Genomic DNA, 13,523 nt, shown 5'->3' on the forward strand with positions numbered 1-13,523 from the left:
TCCTGCCATTCATACATTTATGTAAGCAGTACACGGTCAATAAGCACACACTCATGTAGCCCCAGGCAAACAAGCACATATGCATGTAGCCCCAGGCAAATAAGCCCATATGCATGGAGTCCTATGCAAATAAGCACATATGTATACAGCTTAATGTAAATAAACATATGTACACAGAACAAATGAAAACATGCCAGCATGCGTTTAAGCAATAGGCATCTATGGAAGCATGTGTTTATGCAGCTATGCATTTAAGCAAAATATGCGCTCTAAACACACATTCATGCAACATGTGCCCATGGAAACATACATTTGCGCAATAAGCAAGCATGCGTTTATGAAACGTGTTTATGCAATATTACGCAACACGTATCTATGCAGACATGTATAAATATGTCTTTTTATGCAACTCTGTATCCTTATGCAACCATGTATCTTTATATGATCATGTATCCTTATGCGATCAAGTATCTTTATGCGATCATGTAAAACCATGTATATCTATAAAAACATGTCTAAACGTGCATTTTTATGCAACCATGTATCTTTTTGCGACCATGTATCTTTATGCAATCATGTATAACCATGTATATTTAAGCAAACATGTATAAACATTCATCTTTGTGCAACCATGCATCTTTGTGCAACCATGATCATGTGTATTTATGCAAACATGTATAACCATATATATTTATGCGAATATGCAAAAACATGCATCTTCAGTAACCGTGCGTTTCAGTAACCGTGCGTTTCAGTAACCGTGTGCTCCAGCAACCGTGTGTTTCAGCTAGCTTGCAAGCAAGCACCTGCTTAACTGCAGTTGGCCCCATACTAGTCCTGCAGGATTTAGCCAAGCACATATGCACCATAATTGAGATGCAACTCCTTAAAATGCACTCCTGCTCATGTTTTTCCAAACGTGTATATTTAAACTTTCATGTAAGCAACAAGTTTGCAAGCATGTATACTACACTGGACCTGCCTACAGAGCAGTCAACAACACTTTAAAGTGAACTGCTAACCATCCAGGGGTGTATCGACTTACAGAAGTACAGCCCCCCAGATAAGCATTAAATATGCAGCTTATAATCATTACTTTCCTGTCACTCATTTCTCCCATAGTAAGTACTCACACTTTGTTAGTATCCATGGGCTGCTGCTATGTCTCCAGAGGCCTACTGAACCTGTTGCCACATGACATGGCTGCCCTTCCTGCCTATATAAAAATAGACCATACTGAGCGAGCCTGTGCCCTCTAGTGGCTGGAGGAGAAACAGCAGCCCGCATGAGTAAGAAGTACATAGCATGATTAAACAGCTCACTGCTCCCAGTGGCCACCAGGAGGACAGACAGTCAGATCTCATTCTTTTTTTTTTTTTTTCAAAAAAAGAGAAACTGCAAACAAATGCAGACTTACCATTCCTGCTGCAGGACTCTGAACATAACAGGAGTCCAATCTTCACCTATCACGGCGAACTTTGTCATAAAAGACCTTCAGAGACTGGGTACCCCCTTAAACTGGGGTCCACTCCCCTGGACCTGTATAGCACCCTGCAGGAAAGCACCTTGGTCAGAACAAACACTGCACAGGGTTCCATTACGCAGGGTCCAGTGCCGAAAGGCTGCATTACAGGCAAATCTCGAGGAATCTTCTCTCCTTCCAATGAGCCTCGGGTACCATCCATTTTGGCTGACAGATTTTTCGAATGAATCAGAATGAAGTCCATGATTCTTAATAGAACTGTCCAGACCTCCAAGTATGCTCCAAGAGCACATGTATCACATCAGTGACCACCACCTTGCAAACACTGGTGAAAAAACTGATGTGCTTCCTGTGAAGGAGGGGTTATATAGAGGGGGACTTCCTATCTTTTTAGTGTGCCAGTGTCCCTTCACCTATAGGTGGCGTATAACCAAGATAGTAATTACTATAGCTGCTCTGTTGTGTCCCATGATGTATGATAAAGAAAATGTGCATTTATTATTTTTTTCCCAAAAAAATATCCTTTAAGTATTAGCCCACTTTAAAAGAAGATTCTCAGTGGAAGAGTTTGTGTAAAGTTTATAGCCATTGGTCAAATGTTTAGGTTGTCAAAGACAGCTCAGACATTTATGTAAGGAGATGTAATATAGCACTACTTACAATTTGTTCTGAAAGCCTCTTCTCGATTTGTTGGCCAGTATTCTCTACTTCCCGCAGATGTTTGCTGAGGTCATCGGTAGATGAAAGTGATGACACTGAAAATACACCTTGTACCTCTGTTTTACTTATTTCTCCGAGAGCTTCAAGTCTCAGCAACCTCTCTTGCAGTTCATTCTCATCCAGCTCATTAAGAAATGGCTCCTGGAGCTCTCTGACAATTTTATTTAAAGTGTACAAGGCTTGCTTCACTTGATGCTGAGAATGTTTTGTGCTCTTGTAGTAATCACCTACAAGCTGGCTAAGAGCTTGGTATGATCGATCCATATTTTCTGCTAAAACAGTTAATGACTGTTCTTCATCTCTGAGGGAGTTCACATTAATAGCCTGTTGTGTGTGTAACCAGCCCAGTGCCTCAGCAATTAACACACTTATTTTCTTTATTTTTTTACATGCCACTTGAGCAGCTATAATATCGAAGTTGGCTGCAGTAGTGTCAGACTCTCTTTGCAGGGAACAAACCATTGTTCTGATTTTTTGCGACAGCTCTTGGTAATGTCCCTGCTCTAGTCCACAATGTTCTGAGTGACCACTTCTCTCTGTAAAGCTTAAACATTTCTTCTGTAAGTCATCAATGGTTAAATCATCCCAGTGAAGCCTGTTATCCTTGAACAAGTCCTTATATCTTAATATCTGAGACAAGAGATCTTTGGATGACGAGACAGCATTTTGGGAAAGTTGTAATTTCTTTTCAAAAACCTCCCTGTCTAGTTCCAAAACCTCTTCTTGCATTTTTGGTTCACTGGGCTGCAATGCATTTAAATTTCGATGGAGGGAGGTCAACCTTTCTTGAAAGTCGTTACAAATACTCAGCAATTTTTTGGTGTAACAAAATGTCTTTTCCTCTAATCTTCGTATTCTTCTTGCCTTCGACTTAAGACTTCTTAATATGTCATTTAAATATAACTGCTCAGAGCTTTTTAGCTCACCGTGATAGCTCTGGCTGTTTCTGAGAAGTGTCAAGACAAGACCTTCAATTTCTTCCATTTCTGTGGTTTTGGCCTTTAAGCAATTCAGCTGTGCACATAGCTCTGTTTCAGTAAATATTCCTCTTTTGACTGGAGTTGCTTCTTTCTCTAGACACTGCAGTAATTCTTTGAGCTTTTCAATTTCTGAAAAAAGTGCTTTCCTCTTTTCCCATCCTATCTCCAACTGCTGTAATCTTGAGGTTGATTGTATAATCTGTTCCTGATATAATTCCTGCAATTGTTGTAAGAAAGAGCTAAAGTCTTTGGACATGGCTTCATCAAAGCTTACAGCAATGTGATTTGACTCTCCAATGGCAGAGTCTACAGCAGACTTTCTGCTCAGTATTTCTTTTTGCACTTTTTTATAAGTTGTGGTCTGCCACTCTACATCTCCCAGAAGAAGTGCAATACCTTTTTCAGAGGAAGACTTTTCTTGTGATTTCTTCACCCACAAGAGTGAACTGTATATAGGTTGTAGAGATGGGCACTGTTCTAAGAATGCATCTGGTGTCTGACAACGTGTAAGTTGACGGTCTTTCACGCGTTCTTCAAGATTTTCCAGCTCTCTCTGCAGACTATCCAATGAGTTTTCCAGGTCTTGGCGCTCATTTACGGCCCATGTTCTTTTCATCTGCAAGTCACATGCATTTCTTAGCAAAATAAACGAATGTTTAATGGCTTGCATCTCTGCAAAAAGGCCCAATGAAGCATTAAGGACATTTTCTGAAGAAGGAGAGGGCTGATCAAGCAGGTCTTGCTGGACCTGAATGATGCTCCGAATATCATCCACTTTACCCTTGAGAACAGCAAACTCTTCAGCTTCTTTATTAAGGCAGTCACATTCTCTACAAATGTTGAACTCAATCTGTTCCCATAGATCTTCTATTTGATTCACTTCATTTTCTATTCTGTCTTTGTCTTTGCTTGATATCCCTAAGTAACCAATATTAGCCTGTTCAGCTTTCAGGACATGCAAGGTAACTTTTTCCTTTTCCACTTTATCAAGGAAATGTTTTCTTTTGTCCAGCTGACTTGTATGGCTTTCAGTGGGTGCACTGGAATGAACAAAAAAAAAGTCAGAGTTGAATGTCTTGAAGAGGGAAAATCTTCAGATTCAAATAAAAAAATACCATTTACTATTTTTCAAATAACGTTTTACATGAAGTATTATTTGCTTTTCTTTAGTTACATAGAAATTGTGCATGCTTTTTTAATAGGGGGTTATTGCAAATAGAACACTTAGGGAGACATTACATATTGGTTTATATTTAAAGGAGAACTCCAAGAGTTATATCTGAAAAAAACAGCGAGAGACAAGTGTAAGTCATTACACTTAACTCTGTCCTTTCTGAGATTCAGCTTTCCTAAAACTAGTACTGAACCCTGCAATTTTTTCAGTGGAATTAGTTGCTGCAATATAATCTATGGGGCAACTATGGCAACAACTGATTCTAGTCATAAAATAGCAAGGACAAGAAATAGAGTATTGCTGTGTTCTAATCCTACTTTTAATAAAGCGGTTTCTTGGAAAGGACAGTACAGAGGTATGAGAAATTACCAAGTTACCCTTCCTCTCGCTGTTCTTTTCAAAGCTAATTCTAGAAACACTTCTTTAAGGATCTTTAAGAGAATTACTGCAGGATTCAATAAAATGCCACTTAGTAGTAACTAGTTCAACCCAAATTTGGCAAATTTAGGAAGGAAATGATTGAACTTGAATTTTGAACTAGAGAGTTGAAGTCAATGGAAGACCATTTCTCATGTTTACATTTTGCTCCATTGAAAGGCAAACAAAAGAAAACTCAGTTGGGGGATGTGGGGGCTTCCCATTTGGAAGACAGTCATTTGCAGCTCTCCAAAGAGCAGAAAAAAGTCCCTTCAATGCAATTCAAATTTCAAATTAGAAAAATTCCACAGAATTTGAATTTTGAAAATCTGGGTTTAATTTGAGTTTGACCCAAATTCAAAGCTCAATACTATTAGTAATAAAACATACAGTAGGTTGGTCACAGGCACACCAAGAAAGCTGGTAAGGTAAAGCAAGACTTGTTTTTTGCAACTATTATGATTGATGTTTTCTAAGAAAATTAGAATCTCTTTGCCTAGGTAACAATTTTTAACCACTCAACTACCAAACAATAAACATTTTCAAGTCATTAGGCTGCAACACAAGTAATGCTAGTTTAAAATGTAACAAAAAGCAAACATTTTTTTTGTTTTCATTTTGGATAGAGTAAGGGAGGGTCATAACCCTGTCAGTTTATTTATTTATTTTTTGTCATCTGTGTTCCAATGGGTTGAGTTCCCTTCTTCCACGTCCCATAGTCAAAACAGGAAGTGAGAGAAAATCTCTCCAGTGTGTCACCAGAACTAGTGTCCCCATTGGAAGATTTCTCCTACTAGTGCTCTGAACTCCAAATTTGGGAAACTAGCGATTTGAGATACTATCAATGCCACCCGCCATAAAAAAAAAAACAACAAATAAACAGTTTGCGTTTTACACAGCCTGCTATGCTCAAAAAACAATCCTGCTTCAATGGAAGGAGACTGCCCCTCGCACTGTACAGCAGTGGAGGGCTTTGGTAAATGCTGCCCTTCCCCTCTATAAGCTCACATACTTGGGGCATAATTGCCCATGGAAGTTCCCTAACATATTGGCAGAATGGGATGAGGCGCGACAGTTGACTCTGTAGTGGACAAGGCCTTAGACACCCTTATTACATGCTCTGATTACTTTAATTGCCATACATGAATTGACACCTAAGCAGAAAGACCCCCCACCCCCCCAGCCTATTCCTTCCCTTTCCTTTTACCTACCTTGGTGATTTCAATGCTCCATGGTCACGATTGGGCTCTCACCTCTGTACATTGTGACAGGGGGTTGAGGGTGGGCTGATAATCCCGAGTGGATGTATATGAACACTCTTGCTCTTCTTCCATATGGTTTACCTATTCATTGTGACGCCAATGTTGGATTTTGTATAATTGTTCTAGTGTACGTATTTCACAATTGGAGTGGACACACCACTGCTGTCTGTATTGTTTTTTGTCAACCTTACTAAAGTTTATTGTTAAAAATAAATAAATGAATAATAATTATATCCCCCTCCACTCTACCCAAAATGGTTTTTCCTCATGTGGGCGTTTGTTAATATGCAGAGTTGAACAACTTTGCAAACAGATACAGTATTTTGGTCAAATCAATTAGCCATTCTTCAAATGCGCAACATATGTAGGACATGACAACTTACACTTTCAGATTTTCCTTCTCCTTACACAACATTTGATATGCCTGTCTAGCAGCACATAAAGCATCCTGGAAGCTCTTAAATACTTGGTATAGCGTTTTCTTTTCAGTTCTCAAAACGGTCAGTTCATTCAGCAGATCCTCACACTTTGACAGTAAAAGCTCAGAGCCTCGGCTATCTCCATTGGCTTTCTGAACAGCAGACTCTTGAGACCTTGTTCGTGAGATGTCATTATGAAGCTTCTAAAGTGGAAAATGGAAGGAAGAAAATATGAAATAAAACCTACTTTTTATGAAATATCCATAGACTTGTTAACAGAAAAACTATAGTCTTCTTGCAGAATATAAAAAATGATTACTTCAGGATAAGTAAAATACTAGTTGTAACACTGATTTTTCATTTGGAAAAAATTATACCTTTGTAAGAATAGGAAATGTCCTAAAACTATTTGTCCCCAAAACTAATAACTCAGAATATTCACCAGGCTTAAAGTGGAAGTTCAGGCAAAACCTAACACTAAACTTGCTCTGCCACATTCTAAACTTAATCCATCCAACCATGTAAAACAAAAATCCCTATACTTACCCACCTGGCAGCCGATACAGTCCAGTCCCAGCATCAGCTGTCAGCGGCAGCTTCAGTGTGGAGGTGGGTACAGGAGAGGTAACTGACAACGGAAGCCCCATAGGAAGTCTATGGGTGACGTCACTTCCCAGGCATTGTCGGTCCTCTTCTGCACACAGCTTCTGCCGCTAGAAACTGGACTGGATTGGCTGCAGAATAAGTACAGCGATTTTTGCTTTACAGGGTTAGATTAGGTTTAGAATGGGGCAGGTTTAGAGTTAGAGTTAGTCTTTGCCCAGACTTACACTTTAAGGTTCGTACACACGATCAGAAAATCATAAGGAAAAATACCACTTCTGAAGCAAACGTACGATAATCTGATCGTTAGTACAAAATTTTTTAAAGCCGATCGTGACAATCCATGCAAACTTATCCAATGGGACAAGCACGCAAAAAAATTTCTCGTATGATTTTAGCTTAATCAGTACAGTTGTCATCCAAAAATACAATACAAATACAATACAAAACATTCCATCATTTCCAAATTTTTATTCTGTTGTATGAGAATTTTTTCGTAACTTTAGCACCTTTAGTATGCAAAAAAAACCAAAAAAAAAAACCAGATGATCATTCGTCCGATAATCTCGGAGGTTCAAAAATCAAGTGTGGCATTGTTATAGGCCACAACAGTGCATTTGATCTGCACTTGACCTCCTTCTGACCTGCATTTGAAATTCTTAAACAGGAAATTGCTGTTTTAAGCTGCTTTTGCATTTCTTCTGACTTGTACGGTGAGAGAAGCAATTTGACACAGTCCCTTACACTAGCAGACAGAAAAATCTTCTTGGCTGGTGGTAATAGATGTCTTGCTTTTTAAATACAGCAGTATCACTATGAGCATCTCTGAACGCACCACTAAAAGCAAGTAATGTAAGTAGAGAAATGTGCCGAAACATATCAGAGGAAAATGGTGTTTTAGGCATTTTGGCAAAAGAAAAAAAAAAAAAAAAAGGTGCCGATAATGGCTGTGGGTCGTGCTGGGCTCATCAGTGCCTCTCATTAGTGTCCACCTGTGCCATAGGTGGAGACCTTTAGTTCTCCCATATAGAGGAGTGTATGGCTCCCATGGTTCAGGGAAGCAGGATCTCCCAGTCTATGGATAGTGTAGGACCCACTAACCATGGGGTACTTTGTCGCAGTAAGTGGGCTTAAGCACCATATAGCAATATGGTGTGACCAAATCCCCATATTTTTCGATAATGTTTTTTGAAAATGTCTAGGTGTTTTAAATAGCCTTGCAGGAGGTAAATGTCTTTTTTGCATGTGTGCGCTGTAATATTTTGTTCTTTTGGGCTGGGGTAGAGGTGCGGCTGCACAGTAAGGATGCCTGGGTTGCACATGCCCGGTGGCAGCACCGCCAGGTCACTCACTGTGCGGCCCACATGCACGTTCCCCTGGTTGGGACTCGGGAGCATACAGGGCTTTGTGGGAGAGCGGGCTCCGTCCTTCCTGCATGGATGTGGCTACTATATTCATTCTAAAGGTGAGCATTACCGCTGGAAATCTTTCCAACTGCTCTCTTTGGGAAGTTAACTGTAGAAGATTGACATCCAAACTACTAGAAATTAGAATATAAAAATACAATACAACATTCATTGATTGCATGTTATTTAGATAGAGATAGCATTCATTAGTAGTGATTACTATTACTATACTAACAGGGTACATGTTTAAAATGCACTACCCTCTTGTTAGCATAGTATAACATACTATTGAATGCCATCTCTTTCTAAATAGCATGCAATCAATGTTGTATCTTTATTGTTTTATTCTTTGTTACAAGATGTACTGCAGTGCAGACATAACTTTGTATTATTGTGCAGCTTCTGAAAGTTTTTTATTTTAATTTTGTATTTCTTTTTCTGTCCAATTTTTGTGTTACTTTATTAAAGTCCTTGTTTTACGTTACCAGATTTTATTTTTTTAATTCATACTCATTTAAATTCATGCTATTAAAAAGTCAAATATACAATTATATATAAAAATATATATATAAGAAAGTCAATGGGTGAGGTGAGCTGAACAGTCTATTGGAAATATTGTGCCAGCAATCTAGTCCTTCTCAGGGACTAAAATATAAAAAATTAAAGAGAGGATTGCTGCACAAAAAGTAAGAATTTATTTGTAAAAAATGACATCAAGTTTCAGGCATATTCAAGTGACGTTTCGGACTAACAGTGATAACGCCCTTCTTCACGACCACCCAAAATATATATATATATTTTTAAAACTGTCCGTTTCGGTTTTGGTGCATCCTGAATTTTTGGTTTCGGTACCAAAATTTTAAATTTTTTTGGTGCCAAGATTCACACACTGATGGCAACAATTATAAGAATGGAAACATTCACTATTGCACACATGTATTTCTCAAACTATGAAAAAATCTGAGACTGAGTAAAGAATAATGGCTTTTTCAATGGAGTAAAATGAGCAAAGCTTTTACAAAGCAGGGGTAACATTCACAAGATGGCATAAATGACATGAAGATCACAGCAGGTTCAAGTGCTCTGTGGATAGCCATGCAGGTCACTTTGAGATCAACTCTCATATGGCGAACTTAAGATCCTTCCTGTCCACAATGGGATTTCCATTTCATTTTGACAGCCAGGAGCTTGCACTGTTGTGTGCTCCAAGGTGAGAGAGCACACAGACACTAAATAGCTACCAGTTTTTACACGATCATAAATTTAACAGTGGATGGCTGGTGAGCTTTGTTAATAAAACAGCTATCAGGCTGAGTTCACACTTTTGCAGTGTGGGACACGGAATGCGATTTGCATAGTAATTGCACCGCATTCCTATGCGCATCACATGTGATGTGTGTGCGGTGCGATTTGAACCATATTGTAATGGCTCAAATCACATCCGCACCAAAATGGCGCAGGATCATTTTTTTCCGCACCTGTTCACACCCATGCAATGCAATTCTGGCAATCGCACTGTGTTTTGCAAACTATTTCGGGGTGTCGACAATCTAACATTGACACCCGCAGATTGCATTGACGCCATGCGATTGCTATGCAGGGAAACGCAGCAAATCTTGTGCATTTCCTGCATTGCATCATTGTGAACCAGGGCTCAGTGGCAGAGAAAGACACTCAGCCCTGGTTCACACTGATGCGATTTCCCCGCATTGCATAGTACTGCAGCGCAATCTCCATGCGATCTGCTGTGGATGTCAATGTTAGATTTACACCCCGAAACAGATTGCAAAACGCAGTGTGATTGCCAAAATCGCATCGCATGGATGTGAACACCCATGCAATTCGATTCAGATGCGGGGAAAAAAAGGGTCCTGCATCATTTTGGTGCGGATGCGATGCAATTTGAGCCATACAAAACAGTCTCTTCAGAGGTGCTGCATCTGGTGCATTGAAATCAGCAGAAAGTTACCCTGAGTGCTCCAAGTGGACTCCATGAACCTTTTGCTGTTCTGCATAGACATTTATGAACGCACAAACACGTATTGCACCATATACCCCATTATTACTGTATTGCCAAGTGAAAGCCAAATCTGGCCTAAAAAAAAAAAAAAAAGTTTGCAATGATATGTACATTTCTATAAATATGTGTGGAAGCTGCAAAAATAGTTCATGGGATTTATTTTACCCTCATCGTGAAGGGGTTCAAAAAAATTCAATACGATAACAAGAAAAAACAGCAAAGAAAAGAAACAAATCTATTAGAACTTGAACATTGACATTCAAGTGCACGTTGGTTTCAAAAGAAAGAATACGCTGCGCTAGAGTGTAATATATCAATCAGTATATAAATATAAGATCTACCCAAAATACAAATATGAAAATTGTATGCAGAAACACTTATAGAATATATGTAACGAATAACCCCTCTGAGTGAATCAAAAAGTGATAAATCCAAAATGATAAATCCAAAATATATAACATATAAATACGTAAACGTAAAAAATTATAAATATATCAATAGAATATAAAACAAACACACTAAAGTGCAACGTGCATAGAACAATGAAGCAAATACATTAGGTGCATACAAAAGTACAAAAAGTGCTTAGTGCCCCACAATAGACGTGATAAACAGTCCTGATCAAACAATGTTGCAAGTGATTAGTGATTTTTTGAGTCACTCAGAGGGGTTATTCGTTACATATATGATATAAGTGTTTCTGCACACAATTTTCATATTTGTATTTTGGGTAGATCTTATATTTATATACAGATTGATATATTACACTCTAGCGCAGCGTATTCTTTCTTTTGGATTATTTGCACGATACATGAGACGTGATCTAGGCGTGCAGCTAAGTAGTGATAGTCTTTTGGCATAAGATCATTGTGGCTCGTAGGATTTTTCTTCCTTTTGTTTAAGTGAACGTTGGTTGTTGTACATGACCCAGAACTGGCCCCTCTGTTCTCGATCAGATGAACCTAGTATCTCCATGTCCTCCCTCGCTTTCTCCCTTACTTTTCCAAAATATGACAACAGTGCGGCTGTTGCCACGAAATACGCCATTTCAGCCATCATTGTTTGGAGAGCAGACAGCCCCACAGAACAAAACAAAAACCAAGGAGGAGATGAAAACTCAGGAAGCAGAAACACATAGTAATAAATGTCACAGACGGTATTTTTCTATATTGGCCAATACAAAACCGCCAGAACTCAAAAACACCAACAAAATGCACAAAATAATGAAATATAAGTATTTCCAAGTTCAAAATGCGGTTTACCTCAATTTCTTTAATGTGCTGCGCCAATTCATTCAAAGTTAATTGAGGTGGATTTTTCTTTAAATTTTCAATGCCGCTCTTTAACATTACCACATGTAATCCTTCTGGACTCTGGTCAGACTCAATTTTATCATCTTCCCGTACGCAAAGATGCTGTAGAATGACAGAGAAATTTGCAAATAAAGAACATACCCATTTAGTTTATGTAACCAATACTAACTGACAAGTGGTGATGGAGATGATAAAAAAAAAAAGTTTCAATCTTTTAGTTATCAAATTTGTATATTAAAATTGGTTATTTCTCTTTAATGGCGATTTATCTATGCTTGAGTTTCTAGGTCTATACTGCTGTGGCTGTCATAAGGAGGGTGCAATTTTGTTGGGATTTTTATCTATTTTATGTAATAGGGAATGCAGCAGGAAAAGCAGGGACATGCAATTGTGTGGAGAACATCTGAAATGTGCACACAGACAGGAGGTGAGAATTATGGTAGGATGATCTTGACTTTAGACTGACTCAGCCCACTAAGCTCCACCTATAAAATGGGTATATACACTGTAATTATTCATATAAAAAGTATGAGTTCCCTATGAGCTTCACTCCAGCAACTGAGCAGAATTGAAGAATACCTTTTTCTGAGGCTTTGGAGCTTTATTGGAATTTCTGAAGACTAACCAATCTAAAAATGTTGACTTCTCAGACTGACTATCTTGAAATGATAAACACCAACTTGCTTTTTTAGTGAGGAAATTAGGACTAAAGAATCCATTGTAATCATAGGTATGCCCAGCCTATTGCATTAGGGTGTGCACCTCAAAGCTCCAACACATATGACATATTTACTGGCCTTTTCCCTGCTCTCCAGTCTACAATTGGGGGGGGGGGGGGGGGTGAAAGGGAACACACAGGGGTACCCAGATAGCAAAAAGAAGAGCAAGAGGGACAGGAGGGGTGGCATATATTGGTACAGATCCCCTGTACTTTACTCCTGTGGCAGCTGCTGAACGTCAGCCAGAGGGAGAAGAGGAGAAGCCTATTTTCAGGAAAATAGAGATTGGTTCCAGTAAATTCCACCTCCTCCTGTCCAGGTTTTAGGGGTCAGCAAGGAAGGACCGTGGTTTACTTGTCATCTGTCTGCGATTGACAGGTTTCCAACCACAGGATTAAGGTGTGCCCAGGCACACCCCTTGCGCACACCTATGATTGTAATTTAAGGCAAAGCTTTAATTCCCAGTAGGAAGCCTTTTGGCCCTCCTAACTCCCCAATCCCTCATCCACAGACAATTTCTATACTTTGCACTAATCAGCACTAACAAGTCAAAAACAGCTGTATGAAAGGTGACCATTACACATGAGTTCACAAAAAAAAAAAAAAAAAAACACGTTGTAGTGCTCAGGGAGGCAGGTGCATTTGTTTAAAGACATTTCCATCCATTTGTGTGCCCTTTAAATTTTACCCCACCGCATCTACTAAAGTACTTACCTTCAGCCAGGCACCCAAATTCCTCACTGTGCAACATTACAAAGCCTTTGCTGAAAAAAAGTCCCAGCCCTGTCTAGTTACTATTTGTACATGCATGCTGCTGAGCTCATTCATTCCTATGGCTGGTCCTTACCAATGGTGACTTCAAGGCATCCAGAGAAGTGTGACTTTAGCCTTTGGAATAAATGGGCTGAGCAGAGGGCACACGCAGTAGGAGCTGGATTGGGCCAGGACTTTTATCTTGCAAGGCTGTGCAGGGGCCGGGCCTGGCTGCACATTGAAGAACTCATGTG

At 39.2% G+C, this 13,523-nt stretch overlaps 1 protein-coding gene across 6 annotated transcripts in view; it reads right to left on the bottom strand.

Moving 5' to 3' along the window:
• SYNE2 (spectrin repeat containing nuclear envelope protein 2) overlaps nt 1-13,523 on the bottom strand; it is a 582,128-nt gene that overhangs the window by 306,329 nt on the left and 262,276 nt on the right. For all 6 annotated transcript variants that reach the window (XM_073609718.1, XM_073609721.1, XM_073609720.1 and 3 more), the window contains 3 exons: nt 11,747-11,899; nt 6,420-6,658; nt 2,144-4,223 (listed from right to left, as the gene is read on the bottom strand). In XM_073609718.1, the coding sequence (XP_073465819.1) occupies nt 2,144-4,223; nt 6,420-6,658; nt 11,747-11,899 (2,472 nt within the window). The remainder of the gene's footprint in view (nt 1-2,143; nt 4,224-6,419; nt 6,659-11,746; nt 11,900-13,523) is intronic.

Source organism: Aquarana catesbeiana, linkage group LG13 (assembly GCF_042186555.1).
Source record: "Aquarana catesbeiana isolate 2022-GZ linkage group LG13, ASM4218655v1, whole genome shotgun sequence".
Lineage (NCBI taxonomy): Eukaryota > Metazoa > Chordata > Amphibia > Anura > Ranidae > Aquarana > Aquarana catesbeiana.